At 36.9% G+C, this 14594-nt stretch overlaps 2 protein-coding genes across 8 annotated transcripts in view; both read right to left on the bottom strand.

The window, feature by feature from the left end:
* Positions 1-1184: 1184 nt before the first annotated feature.
* The window catches only part of LOC122276224 (tobamovirus multiplication protein 1-like), a 32003-nt gene continuing 18593 nt past the window's right edge, over positions 1185-14594 (bottom strand). For 2 of the 7 annotated variants that reach the window (XM_043085787.1, XM_043085790.1), the window contains 6 exons: positions 13091-13155; positions 12838-12912; positions 12656-12731; positions 4114-4185; positions 3113-3270; positions 1185-1554 (listed from right to left, as the gene is read on the bottom strand). In XM_043085787.1, the coding sequence (XP_042941721.1) occupies positions 1531-1554; positions 3113-3270; positions 4114-4185; positions 12656-12731; positions 12838-12912; positions 13091-13155 (470 nt within the window). In that variant the 3' untranslated portion in view covers positions 1185-1530. Of the gene's footprint in view, positions 1555-3112; positions 3271-4113; positions 4186-7773; positions 8107-11571; positions 11721-12655; positions 12732-12837; positions 12913-13090; positions 13156-14594 lie in introns of those variants that run through there. The other 5 variants (XR_006228811.1, XM_043085788.1, XR_006228810.1 and 2 more) reach the window with 5 other exon arrangements.
* On the bottom strand, positions 7085-7731 carry LOC122276227 (40S ribosomal protein S20-2-like). The gene has a single exon (XM_043085794.1). The coding sequence runs from the start codon at positions 7670-7672 to the stop codon at positions 7304-7306; it is 369 nt and encodes a 122-aa protein (XP_042941728.1). The 5' UTR covers positions 7673-7731; the 3' UTR covers positions 7085-7303.

Genomic DNA, 14594 nt, shown 5'->3' with positions numbered 1-14594 from the left:
ATGGTACAGTACTAAAAACACTGAAATAAACAATATAATTTTAAAATTTTAAAACAAAATTAATATTAAAAAATTATATTATAACAATATTTTATTTAAATTTTTATAAAAAATTTTATCTTATCTCATCTGAATTGTATAACTAAATATGGATAAGGCCATAAAGTGTGCTTTAGTTTTTTCCCAAAAATATCATCCAATTTACTTTAGAGATTAAATGAAAACTACTTCTAATAGTTTAAAAGTTTTGTAATATAAAAAATAATATATTTGATAAATTAAAGTGTTTTTTCAACTTTTTTTTTAAATTAAAAATTTTAAATTTAAAAATTTAAATTTAAATTTTGTTTAAGGGTTATGATACTATTCTTTTACGCCGATCTTTTTTTACGGCAGTGTTACAAGTCTGTTTTAATAAAATAAAAAGATAAAAAGAAGAAAAAACTCATAAAATTTTGAACGGGAGATTTTAAATGCAACAACCTACAAAAAGTCGCTCTTTTTTACCCAAATGCTTCTAGGCCATTGTCGTCCTCATTTTCGGTTTTCTTTGTTAATTGCTAGATCAGATGACAGTATTTAAGGTTTTACAAATCAAGAATTATGTTTTCAGCTTTTGGAAAATAGATATTTGAATTTCTAAAAATTCGTAATTAAATATTTTTTATATCAATCTCCATTTGAAAAATAATAGAAAATTGCCACATGGCATATTATGACACGTGTTAGTCTTTGATTGCCTAACGTGCATATTAATGACATGCCACATGCTAGGCAATCAAAGACTTGACATATGATATTTGTATGTTACTTGGCATTAGTATGCTACATGATAATTCTTCTTCCTTAATTTTCTAAGGCGTATTAATGAGTATACTTAACTTTTTTAAATTGAGTTATTCTATTTTCAAATCGGTATGTCAAACAGACCATCCATATGGTGATATTTGGTTAGTAAAATTTAAATTTTAAAATTTATCTTTCAAATTAAATTATATTATATAAGCTAGATTAGGAATAGAATAACTTAAATCAATTTTATGAAAGTTGAGAATGTAGAACTCATTTGCAAAATTGACAAAACCGAAATTTTTAAAGCAATCAATGTAAGCCAAGTTCAAGTTTTGTCCAGTTTTGCAAGGAGCACAAATCAGTTTATAAAGCAAGGGCCATGAAACAAAATATAGGAAAATCAAACAAAGAAGATGGATTCCTTCATTAGAAAAATCAGCTTTTAAAAATTTTTTGTAACTGGAGAGGTAGAAAATCCCTCTATTAGGATACTATTACAGTCACTATATACAATTTGACAAGTAACATACTGTCGGTAAACACATGCCAATAATGTCAAAACCGCGGCAATCAGCAACCTTGAGGTCGTACTCTGAATGCCATCGAAGGATGTAACTCAGCAGTCTATTTTAATCCCTTGATCTCAGTGTCACATTCACACCATTGTCCATTCAGAAATCTCAGCCTTCTTCACTAATCTATCAGTAAGAGAGCAGTCATTTGCATTCAGAAAGTCAATTATATGGGACTGGCTCTTGATATCTGCATGGGCAAACCTAAAAAATCACAAATGGTGGACAAAAGCCTTGTACTCATGATCTTACACATAAATGCATTGCATGCATATATAAATGGAGGGGATAAGAAAGAAAATCTTGTCTCTGGTCCATGCATACATCTAAATGACTAGACCAAAACATGCAAAATAGTATTTCACAGTTAATAAGAACGGCCAAGGCATCATATTGGAAAAGGCTCCTAATAGGGCATTGAAGAATACGAGATATGTACTGCACCAATGCATAATACAAAAGGAATACAGGTCTACTGCTTCAGGCAAACTTGTAAGAAAATAATCAACCAACATGCTGCATCTTAACTGTCAAATATAGAACCAAGCTTGTTAGAAACACCATGTTTGGTGATCATGAGCGTTAGTCTAGATTTGTGTCTTTTCCATAAATAACTGCAATGCTTTTAGTAGAAATACAGCTTCATTTGTAGACCGGCAGCAAGTCAAACGGATTTTCATTGACTCAGATGTCTTTTGGCAACCATTTTATCTATAGCTTACAACTTGACTCAAGTAGTCTTGTTGCATAATCACTGCAGTGTAAACTATTGGAAACCAATCACTCTTTACTGGTTCCTTCTCATGCTTCTACGTTTTATCTTGCTTTACACTAATCCAATCCTCTGATATAGATGCCATTTCACCTGACCGTTGTTTCTGCTTCTAACTCAATATGTTCAATGTAATGCCCCAATGGAAGACCCAAACCATATGGTCTATACTCCAAAATGACTAGTCAATGATAGAATTGGAACCCCTTTTGAATATTATAAAGAGTAAGAACTTCTCGTTCTCAAGTAATAAGGGATCCCATACACTACCTACTCTTACCCTTATCATATAGGGTATCACAATCTCCCCCCTAATATTCCTGACGTCCTCATCGGGCCACTCTCTCATAGGTGACACGACTCAAGTCTCACATATATGGTTAGGATAGGCTCTAATACCATTTGTAACACCCTAATGTATGGCCCAAACCAGATGACCCATACTCAAAAGGACTAGTCAATGATACAATTGGAGTCTCGTTTGAACATTATAGAGAGCAAGAACTTCTCATTCCCATTCTCTAGAAGAAAATATTGTCATTTGTTTTGAATTCCACCATCACATACTGTTTTAACTATCTCAATTTTATGCCATCACCAAAAAATACCAGTTAATTGAAAATCCTAAACTCAATCATAATTAAATAGGTATATGTGACCACTGCAAATGTGATGATCCTAACTTCTTTTTTTTTTTTTTTTTGGTTTAAGGGTGACCAGTAAGAATTTATGGATCAGCAACCAATGATGCTGACTAACTTGGTCTCTTCCATTTAGCGCCATTTATGTTTGAGAGAGAGAGAAAGAGAGAGGGAAAAAAAGGAGGGGGGGGGGGGGGGGGGGTGAGTCCTCGTTGAAAAGAAAAGCACTCCACAAATAATGTAGTTAAGGTTGAGAGTTCCACATCAATAGTCATGAAAAATTTAGTTCATAAACATTGCATTAATGAATGAACCAGCAAAAAGGATGTGCAAACCTGATTCTGTGTTGCAGCTGTCCAGCACCAAGGATGATGCACTGAAGGTGAACTATCAGCAATGAAAGCTATTGTACTTGCTTCTCGTATGTTAGCCACTACTGATGGCGGTAATTCTCTCATGATCCATAATATAAAGGCTGAGGGTATCGATGAACCTGACAACATCATGATCTTCATACAATAAGTTACTGTTAAGTTCATTACTTCTTCAGAAAGATTGCATTGATTGATCCCTACTATAAAGGAGCAAGTTCATGCTATGCCCTGCTTAAACATTGTCAAGAATACCCTATGTCGCCCACTAAAATGCCATAATGGTAACGTCAAAAGAAATAGGCATTGCCCAAGTACATATACAAGAGGAACACCTAATTAGAAATAGAAAAAGAATACTAAGAAATCATGTAAACTCGATCCATAAAAATTTATAGCAGATGCACAAAGAACACCTAGCACTACTTATTTTTGTGTTGGAGCAACAACTGGCATGGAACCAGATACAATTAAAACTACTCAATCAAGTTTCATAACCAGAATGATAGAAGAGCCGTCTTTTTTTTTTTTTTAACTTCAAAATATAAGATGCGAGCTATTTGTGCTTACAGCAATTGTGTGAGGTTGAGGCAAAAAAGAATTGAAAAAATAAAAATTAAACCAAATATGTAAGGGTTTACCAAAAAATAACAATAAAGACACAAAAGCGTGAGGTGTGGTCTTTGGATCTGTGATTAACCCAAACTTTTCTTTAACTTTTCAGTCAAGCTTCCAAGTTTCAATTTCTAATCTCATGCAGATCTCCCATGGTCTAAACAGTTTCCCCTTCCAATGGAACCTTTGTGAGAGCTTTTAGCTTGTTCTCTTAATAAATGATAACGAGCTGAAGTTCTCAACTATGTATATCTAAAGTTTACGCGAGCATCACTGAAGCTCTATTCCTTTGAATGATTCCATATTCACCACAAACCTTGCTAAGTAATCACTCTCCACCTCACATTTACCTCTTAGGCAGACAAGTAAAGGTTCACAATCTTTCCAAAAGTAGCTACAGATCATTGCCTCTGATTTATCTCCTGCAATTTGATGAACCTCATGATGATGCAACTTGTACAAAGAGATAAGACAAAAACTTACTTTATTCATTGTGTACAAACATATATATATACCCTAAATACAAGTGACCCATATACTGTCATACACATTTGCTAATTACAAACATATATTCTAACACTCTCCCTCAAGCTGGGGCATATATATCATATAAACTCAGCTTGAAACGAATAGGTTTTAATCGACTTCAACACAAAGATTAAGTAAACACATCTGCGAGTTGATTGGTAGACTTCACAAAAGGTGTAGCAATGTCACCACTTAGTATCCTATCTCGAATGAAGTGACAATCAATTTCTATATGTTTAGTCCTCATGAAACACAGGGCTATAGGCAATATGCAGTGTAGCTTGATTATCGCAAAATAATTGTAGAGGGATAGGAGCTAGAAACCCAATCTCTTGAAGAAAGTGTTGCAACTATGTCAGCTCACTAGTAGTATGAGCCATTGCCCTGTATTCAGCTTCCGCACTAGACCAAGCTACTACTGTTTGTTTCTTACTCTTCCATGTAACCAAGTTACCTCCTACAAAAGTACAATATCCAGTAGTAGATCTTCTATTTGAAAGGGGATCCTGCCCAATCAGCATTTGAAAAGGCTTCAACCCTAAGATGTCCATTTGGTCGATATAATACTTCAAGGCCAGGTACTCACTTAAGATAACGAAGAATATGAATTACAGCATTCCAATGTGAGATCCTAGGCATTTGTAAAAACTGAGTCAGTACACTCACTACATAAGAGATGTCTAGTCTAGTGATAGTGAGATAGTTCAATTTTCCAACAAGTCTTTGATACATACCTGGATCTCCTAACAATTCTCATTCCTCTTTCAAGAATTTAGGATTTGGATCCATAGGAGTGCCAATAGGTCGTGCACCCAACATGCAGGTTTCTTCCAGAAGATCAAGTACATATTTCCTCTGAAATAGGTTGATACCCTTTTTAGATCTACTGACTTCAATTTCAAGGAAATATCTAAAGTTGCCCAAGTCTTTCGTCTGAAACTGATAATGTAAAAATTGTTTTAGTCTAGTAATTCCAGCAGAGTCACTCCTAGTAATTACAATATCATCCACATATACAACTAACAAAATGTGACCTGCATCACTATGTAAGTAAAATACCGAGTGATTTGTTTGACATCTGTGAAGACCAAATGTCAATACAACATCAGAGAACCTTCCAAACCATGCTCGACGAGATTGTTTCAAACCGTATAAGAATAGGACTCGTGAAGTATTTCACTTACATAGTGATGCATCACTATGTGTTCGAGGTATTTCACTTACATAGTGAAATACTTGAGTATTGTATTTAAGTGAAATATTTAAGTGAAATACCTCGAATACTATGTAAACTTACATAGTGTTCGAGGTATTTCACTTAAATACCTCCTGAAGTATTTCACTTACATAGTGATGCCTTCTTTAACTTGCATACAGTACCTCGATACTTCCCTTGAACAACAAACCCAAGTGGTTGCTCCATATAAACTTTCTCATGCATTTCGCCATGTAGGAATGCATTTTTAACATCCAGTTGAAATAAGGACCAGTCTAAATTAGCAGCAAGAGAGATTAACACTCGAACAGAAGAAATTTTGGCAATTGGGGAGAATGTCTCTTCGTAGTCAATGCCATAGGTTTGAGTGTAGCCCTTTGCAACCAAGCAGGCTTTCAGATGTTCTATAGAACCATCAAGATGAAATTTGATAGTATATACCCATTTACAGCCAACAAGTTGTTTACTAGGTGGTAGTGGAACAAGATCCCATGTGCCGTTATAGTGAAAGGCATCCATTTCATTTTCCCCGGATTAGATAATGCATCTTGAAGTTTCTTAAGAATAGAGAGTTTTGAAAGTTGAGATGTAAAACATGAGAATGAAGGGGATAAAGTATGATATGAAACAAATTGACTAATAGGATGTCAAGTAACACAAGAATGATTACCTTTACAAAGAGCAATAGGTAGAGAGTCTGAAGTATTGGGCAACTCAGGACCTGAAGATGGAGACACGACTGGTTGGGGGGTTGGGGCATGGGAGTCAGTGGCCGCAAGCGACGTGAGTAAACCTGTAAAGGAACTGGGGAAGGGGCTAAGGAGGGTTGGATAAGGTTAGGTGAGTGTGAGGGAGATAGTGTAAGAGTAGGTAATGGTAGAGGATCACACTCAACACTTGAAAATGTTTTCAAAAAATAGAGTACAGATTCAAAACAGATAACATTAGCACTCGTGAAGTAGCGTCTAAGAATAGGACTATAGCAACGATATCCTTTTTGAGTCCAGGAATAACCAATGAAGAGACACTTGGTAGAACGGGGGTCAAGTTTATCAAAACCTAGACCAAGGTTATGAACAAAGTAAACAAACCCAAAGATTTTTTGTGGAAGAAAAAATGGTGAAGATGATGGAAACAAGATGGAGAAGGGAGAGGAACCATCAAGAACTGATGAAGGCATACAATTAATAAGATGACAAGCAATAAGAACACCATCACTCCAAAAACATTTAGGAACATGCAAATGTAGCAATAGTGCTCAGGTTACATCTAACAAATGCCGGTTTTTGCGTTAAGCCACCCCATTCTGTTGGGGTGTATATGAACATGATGTTTAATGAACAATTCCTTTGTCACTTAAGTAACAAAGGCACTAGATAGATATTCTCTAACATTATCAGAATGCAAAACTTGAACCTTTTTGTTAAATTGAGTATTAATTTCTTTCTAGAACACTTGGAATGTGGAAAGAAGTTCAGATCTGGCCTTCATAAAAAACAACCATGTTATACGAGAGTATTTTTTTTTTATGACCAAAAAACATTTCTTATGGTATTTAACATCAAATATAGCAGTAATTAATCATTCAAAAACCTCAATTTAAGATTAATAAAAAAGTACCAAAACAAAAAATCCCTCCTTGCACACGTCTTTCACATAAAAAACAGGTAATGCATTAACCCAACAGCATCAGTCAAGCTTGAGGCTTGACATGTTCCAAAAAAACTGGGAAATTGAACATTAAGGACATCTAATTAACTAGGTGATTGGAAGTGCGAAACTGTAGTAGTCTACATTCAAGAATCTGCAATGGTAACCTCAACCTCCACACCAGGTTCAATAGTGATAGAGGTGATCTGCTTAACAACATCAGGGGAGCTGAAGAGATCAATTACTCGTTTGTGGACACGAAGCTCAAATCTATCCCAAGTGTTGGTGCCTTCACCGCAAGGGGACTTCCTGGTGGTAATGTGCAGAACCTTGGTGGGCATTCTCACTGGTCCCTTAACCCTCAAACGCTTGTCCTTGGCACCACGAACTAAATCCGCACAAACTTTCTCGAGATTCTTGACGTTCTTGGAGGAGAGGGTGATCCTGATCTTGTGAATATGCTCCTGGGGTTCATCCACACCCTGCTGCTTCGGCGGCTTCATTGCGTAAGCCATCTTTTCTTGCTTCCGTTCCTTAGCAGGGTGTGGAGCTTTGGTTGGGGCGGCCGAAGCTACTGGCAATTATACGAGAGTAGTCATCAACAAATGTAACAAAATATTGAAACTTGTTTGATTCAATGTTGATTGGTCCCCATATATCAGAGTGAACCAATTCAAAAGGATTTGATGCTCATTTATCAATACAAGGAACAAAAGACACGATGATATTTACTAAGTTGACAAGCTTCACAAGAGAAGGGAGACACATTTCCCAAATTCCTAATTTAACACTTCAAAACAGAAAGGGGGAGTGACTAAGGCGACAGTGCCATTCAAAAGTAGACGATGAGGGGGAGGTAAGGGCTCAAGTGGGTGACTGTTGAACATCAAGGTAATACAGACCACCAGCTTCATGCCCGTACCAATCTTATTCCCCCTGTCTTGAGATCCTGAAAAATAGATGAAGAGGGATAAAAAGTCACTGAACATTGTGGATTTTGAGTAATCTTACTAATAGATAACAAACTAAAAGGAAAACAACGAGCATATAGGACAGATGACAAGGATATGGAGTCAGTGAGCTTAGTGGATCAAATGTCTGTAACTTTAGCAAGAGAACCATTAGCAAGAGTGACATTTTTTAAAGATGGTACAGTATTTAACTTAGACAAGGCAGAAGAAAAACCGGTCAAATGTTCATTAGCTCCTGAATCAATGATCCATGGACCTTGAGTGGATGAGATAAGATATGCGGATGCTATACCTCAGTGGGTAAGAGTAGCTGTGGAAGATTAAGTCCCTGTGCAACCCAAAAACCGCTCATACTCATCATTTGATATACTAATCATATCTGAAGTTGGGTTGGATCTCGTTGACTGTGATGTAGCATCTTGGCAAATTGCTTGATTAGCAAACCCATATGGCCTACTGTGTAGGTCCCAACAATAGTCCACTGAATGGTTAGTGCGACCACAATGGGTGCACTTACGAGGCTCACGACCTCGATTGCAATTACCTTTGATATCACATCCCCCACGTGCACTTCTACCACCTCAGCCTCCACGCCCACCAGGAGCAACATAAGAAGCAACCAAAGTGGATCTCTCACTAACTGGATCATAAGACAATTGAGATCCGTGCCCAAATAACATGGCACGCTAAAGTCAGGAGAACACATCAGGAAATGAGGGGAGTTGTGGACTCACCAAAATTTGAGACCTCACCGACTCGTATTAAGGTTTTAAACCAACAAGAAACCGAATATTAAAATCTTCACATTGTTGTAGCATACGTGAAACATCAAAAGTGATAGGTTGATACATCTTGAGTTCTTCACATATGCTCATCACTTGAGAATGATACTCTTCCAGACCCAGAGTACCTTGTTCCAATGCAAAAAGCTGCTTGCATAGCTCATAAATGCAGGTTGTGTTCCCAACACCCAAATACATATGCTTGAGATGGATCCACACTTCTTGGATAGTGTCAAAATGAATCAAACTAGAGCAAATGTTAGACTCAATACTGGTCAACATCAAGAACAAGATTTGAGCATCCTCTTGCTCCCATTGAGCAAATGTAGGGTTACTTGAGTTGGGTTTTGGATTAACCAAGTGGCTAGAAAGTCCCTTACCTTTCAAAAATATTGTAACAGATCTTGACCATAACATATAGTTCTTCTCATCCAATTTTACTGAAGTCATAGGCATATTAAAGTTTGATGTAAGCGGTGACTCAAACTTAGTTGCCATATTGACAGCATGATACGTCTCCACTTGCCTTATTTTCTATTATGAGTTTTATATATCTACTTCCTTATTTAGATAGCAAACGTTCCATACTTAGACAGATTTTGTACATAGTCATAGTTTCCTTTCTTGTAAATAAATTTAATTCCTGTAATTTAGCCTTGATTCCATCCTTGTATCTTGCACACTTGTGCCTATATAATGAAAGGAAATCCTCACTAAGGAGGCATTGAATCCACTTGACATGGTATCAAAAGCCAAACCTTAAGAAATATTTCTGGTTCATTCTCGTGGGATTTTTTATTTTTTTTCTGGTTGGAGGCTAGTGTTGACTCTGTCGGCACTTTCTGTGAGTTGTTTGCTTGTGGCTGGGCTGCGATTATTTTTTTTTCTCGGTGGTGGGTGTCAGTTTTCATCCCGTCGGCACTGTCTGTGCTGGTTTCTTGCTGTCGTTGTCACTGGGCTGTGATATTTCTTGGAGTTTTGTAGCTTTCGGCAGTTTCTGTGATAGATTTGGGCTTCTCGGAAGTCTCTGTGTAGCTTTCGGCAGTTTCTATGCAGGAGTTGGGCTTCTCGGTAGTTTCTGTGAGTTGAATTTTTTTTTGGTTTCTCGACAACTTGGGTTTGTTTGATTCACGGCAGTTCCTTTTCTTTGGTTCTCGACAATTTTCAATTTTTTGGTGCTTAGTAGATACGTGCAGTATTATTCTTGGCTGGTTTCCATTTTATGAGCATCATGTCTTCAGATTCTTTTACTGTGAAATTTACGGGTAAGAATTATTCTGCTTGGAAATTTCAATTTCGCTTATTTGTTTTGGGGAAAGATTTATGGGGTCATATTGATGGTAGTGAGCCCGCTCCTACTGAGCCTCCTAAGTTGGCTCAATGGAAAATTAAAGATGCTAGGGTGATGACATGGATTTTAGGCTCTGTTGATCCCCTTATTGTTCTCAATCTAAAGCCTTATAAGACTGCTCAATCTATGTGGGAATACTTACGAAAAGTATATAATCAGGAAAATACTGCCCGCATTTTCAATTAGAATACGAGATTGCCAGTTACACTCAGGGCGATCTCTCTATTCAAGATTATTTTTCTGGCTTTAATACTCTGTGGGGAGAGTTTACTGACATGATTTATGCCAAGGTCTCGGAAGCTTCTCTCTCTGTTATGCAGGCCGTTCATGAACAAAGCAAGCATGATCAGTTTTTAATGAAGTTACGACCTGAATTTGAGGTCACTCGCTCCAATTTGATGAACCGTGATCCTGTGCCCTCTTTGGATGTTTGTTTTGGGGAGTTACTTCGTGAGGAGCAGCGTCTTGCCACCCAGGCCACTTATCAACATGACAAAATGATACCCAATGCTGTGGCTTATGCTGCTCACGGGAAATGCAAGGGACGGAACATGCGGAATGTTCAATGCTTCAGCTGCAAGGAATACGGACATATTGATGCCCACTGTGCAAGAAAATCTTGCAACTACTGTAAGAAACCGGGCCATATTATTAAAGATTGTCCTACTCGTCCCCAGAATCGTCAGGCTAATGCTTATTAGGCTACTGTGGGTTCCTCTTCTTCTGCTACTGCGGGAGATTCTTCTACTCTTACTACAAAGATGGTTCAACAAATGATTATTTCAGCATTTTCAGCCTTAGGACTGCTAGGTAACAGTTCCCTTACATGGCTTGTTGATTCAGGTGCGTCTAATCACATGACTAGCTCTTCTGATACTCTTAGCAATGTTCGGCCTTATAATGGCTCATCACACATTCAGATTGCTAATAGTAGTCAGTTACCATTATGCAGCAAAATGTCACAATTCCACTTGGAAATAGAAAATTCGCACATAATATGAGAACCCAACTCAAGTACTTGAAAAAAAAAAAAAAAAAAAAAAAACCTCCTTCAAAACCCCAATTCCGGCTCTGTATCAATCAAAATAAGCATGTACTAGTTCAGAACCGGTATATATCAGACTGGAATTGGCCGGAACCAACAACCTGTCTCAGTATCAGGTTCCAACCCTTTAGAATACGGATTAGGTATCCTAACCCAGAATAAGTTTAAGCTTATCCGTGTTACCAAATAGGTTTTATTCCATATTGGAATAAAATCCTATCCAGGTTTGGGGTTACCCCCACTCAAGATTGGAATAAGCTTATACCTGCAACCAAACGTCTTTGGACCGGTGACAGAGGCACTTTCCGGCAGCTGCTGATGATGGAAATCAGGCCCGGTACCCACAAAAACTTCCGGTGAGTTCACCCCCGGTGTCCAGTACCGAAGATGATGCCGGAAACATGCCAGAAAATGCTTCAACCCACCACGGGCGTTGACGAGCAACATAAATGCACAAAAGACAACAGCGAACATGGTGAGCTTGAATTCTACACCGAAAAACACTCTCAAACAATAGTGAACTTAGATTCATGAAAATCGCTCTCTGATATCATGTACAAAGAGATATGACAAAAACTTACTTTATTTACTGTGTACAAACATATATATATACACGCAAAATACAAGTGACCCATATACCCTCATACACTTTTGCTGATTACAAACATATATTCTAACACAATTGATCTCTTCCACAACTTCCACAACCAAAATATTTAACTCTCTCCAGGGTAGCCTTCGCTCATTCACTCTTACATACTGCTCCTTCAAAACACTTATATTCTCTTGAAAAACTAGTCACCCTCTCTTGAACAGAAAATCAATCGATGAACATTTTCAAATAAATCATAGTTTTTTTTTTTAATATCACATCGAGGACAGTCAGATATGCCAATGGGTTCAATCCTTAACCACTCTAGAAATTGATAAGTGCAAATATAGGACTCGTCCTTCAGCAGATATAAGAACACTTAATTCAGATCTCCCAACAAATTAACTTTAAAAACACTCCGTAGTTACTTATATAAAAAAAGCACTGCATAGTGTCATGGAAAATGGTTTGAGCATGGAGAAATTGTACCCTCCCGCAAAGCATAGTGCAAAATCAACCAGGATAATTGCAGGTAGCAGAAATCGTGGGAATGCCACCAAGAAGAGAAATAAAGGAAGAACAAGATAAGATGCGAAGCGATGGGAGGATTAGTAAAAATGTGAACAAAACAGAAAAGGTTCAAAATGAACCAACTCTGAAAATGCCCCCTCATCATTTTCAGCCAAATCAATAACCTGGGATGGGATTTTTTTTATAAGTAAAATAAAGCCTGCGATAGAAAATTAGAACCACATACCTATAAAAAAATAAACAATCAGTAAAAGAGATGCACAAACAACATTTACGCGATGTCGATACCAGTGATATAGCATCTGCAACCATAATGAAATTACGAAGTTAGAGAAAGCTATTAGACCAAGTTGGCAATTTTTTTTTTTTAATTGTTAAAGGAATTTAGACCAATAGTCAAGTCTGTACCGGAATATCAGTTAAAAGAGCTACAAAAGAACTTGAAGTGAAACAGAGCACAGAAACAACAGCTACACCTGCAAACTGTGCAGAGAAGAATACTAGTATAAATATACAAAGACAAATGACCCTATATACACAAGTCAATAACAGGCCTTTCCTAACATCACAATGGAGCCACCAGATGAAATATATCCAGATCCGGCTATGGTACTCGCAAAAGAAATGATAACAATACATGAAACACCAACGGATTTGATACCTTCCACATTTCAGATGAAGCTTGCTCAGATCTAACTTTGCTAATCTTCAAGCATAATAGAAGTCCTGAATGATACTCAAAGCACAAAGTTAAGAAAATTGTCAAGAAAATCAGCAACAATGGAGAGAGAGAAGATTAAAAATGAAGAGGGCAGCCATTGAAAACTAAATTTTCATTTTGATAGGGCATTAAGCAAATCGCCAAGGTGCCCTGCTAGTCCTATGACATATTGTCAGTTAAAACTAAGCCCAAGACCTTGCCGCTAAATTGCCCCATCCTGCATACTGGTTCTTTTGTGTAGTGAAGTAAAAAATTGTGGTACATCTTATATTATTATATTAAGCAACGCTGAAGGGAAGATAACATAATTGAACTTTGTAATTTACCACTGTGATGTATATATCCTCATTGGGAGCAATACCATTGCAACATTTTTTACTCGTATGCGGATGCTTAATAGGTTGTTCTTCTTTTGAAAAAGGAAAAACCAAGTACTAATTTGCATTAAAAAGGAAAGAAGGTTTCCATTCATGAAGGTTTCCATTCATCCATCCACAATATATATCATTTCAACCATTTGTGCTTGTCAAAATCCTGTGCTGGAAGATGGTAACTCATGAAAAAGCAAAATCATACATCACCAAGTAAGGCACTAGATGTCTTGTCACCATTGCCATCACATCCATGTCAACTATTCAATTGTCATTTCAACAAACCTAACTCATATATACTTACTGACTCTGGCAAAAAAACATATCCAAGCCCACTTGGTGAGTAATGATATATGATACCTCCCACTGTTTTTTTTTTTAATGAGCAAATTTTAGTTTATGATAAAAAACGCACTATCAAAGTAATATGGGAGTATACATCAGATATACCTAACTACAGAAAGTAAAAAGATCAAAGAAGTCCTTGGAACTAAAGCTAGAGAAACTTAAATCAACAGCCTGCCACAAGTATAGCATGTTGATGAAAAGATTTGAGATCCTCCATTGTCCTTGTCAGCTCTTTGACACTTCGATAATTTCTTTCATGCCAAATGCACCACCTTAAACAGATTGGATTAATTTTTCATAATATTCTGCTGCATTCACTCTCAAATTGACATCTTGAGCAGGCTAATAGATCTACCACTCGTCCCGGCATCACCCATTCCTCTCACTGTTAATTATCTATATTCTGATTTTTTTTGGCTATATCTTTTTAAATGAGGCTGAATATTCCTAACCCTGTATTCGGTAATCCGACTCAAACATTTTAGTTTCTAAATTCCACCAACTAAATTGATTTTATGAACATGTATGCTCTTGGTGTGCAATGTTCTGCCCCTAAAGCAGTGAGAGTTTGTTTCAGGTATGCACCATTGAGCTCCAAAAAAAGTTAGCTTAAAAGCACTTATAATAATAAGTTCACCCCCATTAAAAGAAGAAAAAAACTAAGACTATCTAGAATTCAACACCGACACAAAAAGCCATGAGATATGCTACCCTATCTCATTCCT

The sequence above is a fragment of the Carya illinoinensis genome, chromosome 9, assembly GCF_018687715.1.
Source record: "Carya illinoinensis cultivar Pawnee chromosome 9, C.illinoinensisPawnee_v1, whole genome shotgun sequence".
Taxonomy (NCBI): Eukaryota; Viridiplantae; Streptophyta; class Magnoliopsida; order Fagales; family Juglandaceae; genus Carya; species Carya illinoinensis.
Note: the sequence above shows the minus strand (reverse complement) of the source record. Positions and strands in the feature narration are given on the sequence as shown.

What these genes read in the sequence shown, in the direction of transcription:
- LOC122276227 (XM_043085794.1), bottom strand. Translation starts at nt 7,672, where the DNA reads ATGGCTTACGCAATGAAGCCGCCGAAGCAGCAGGGTGTGGATGAACCC.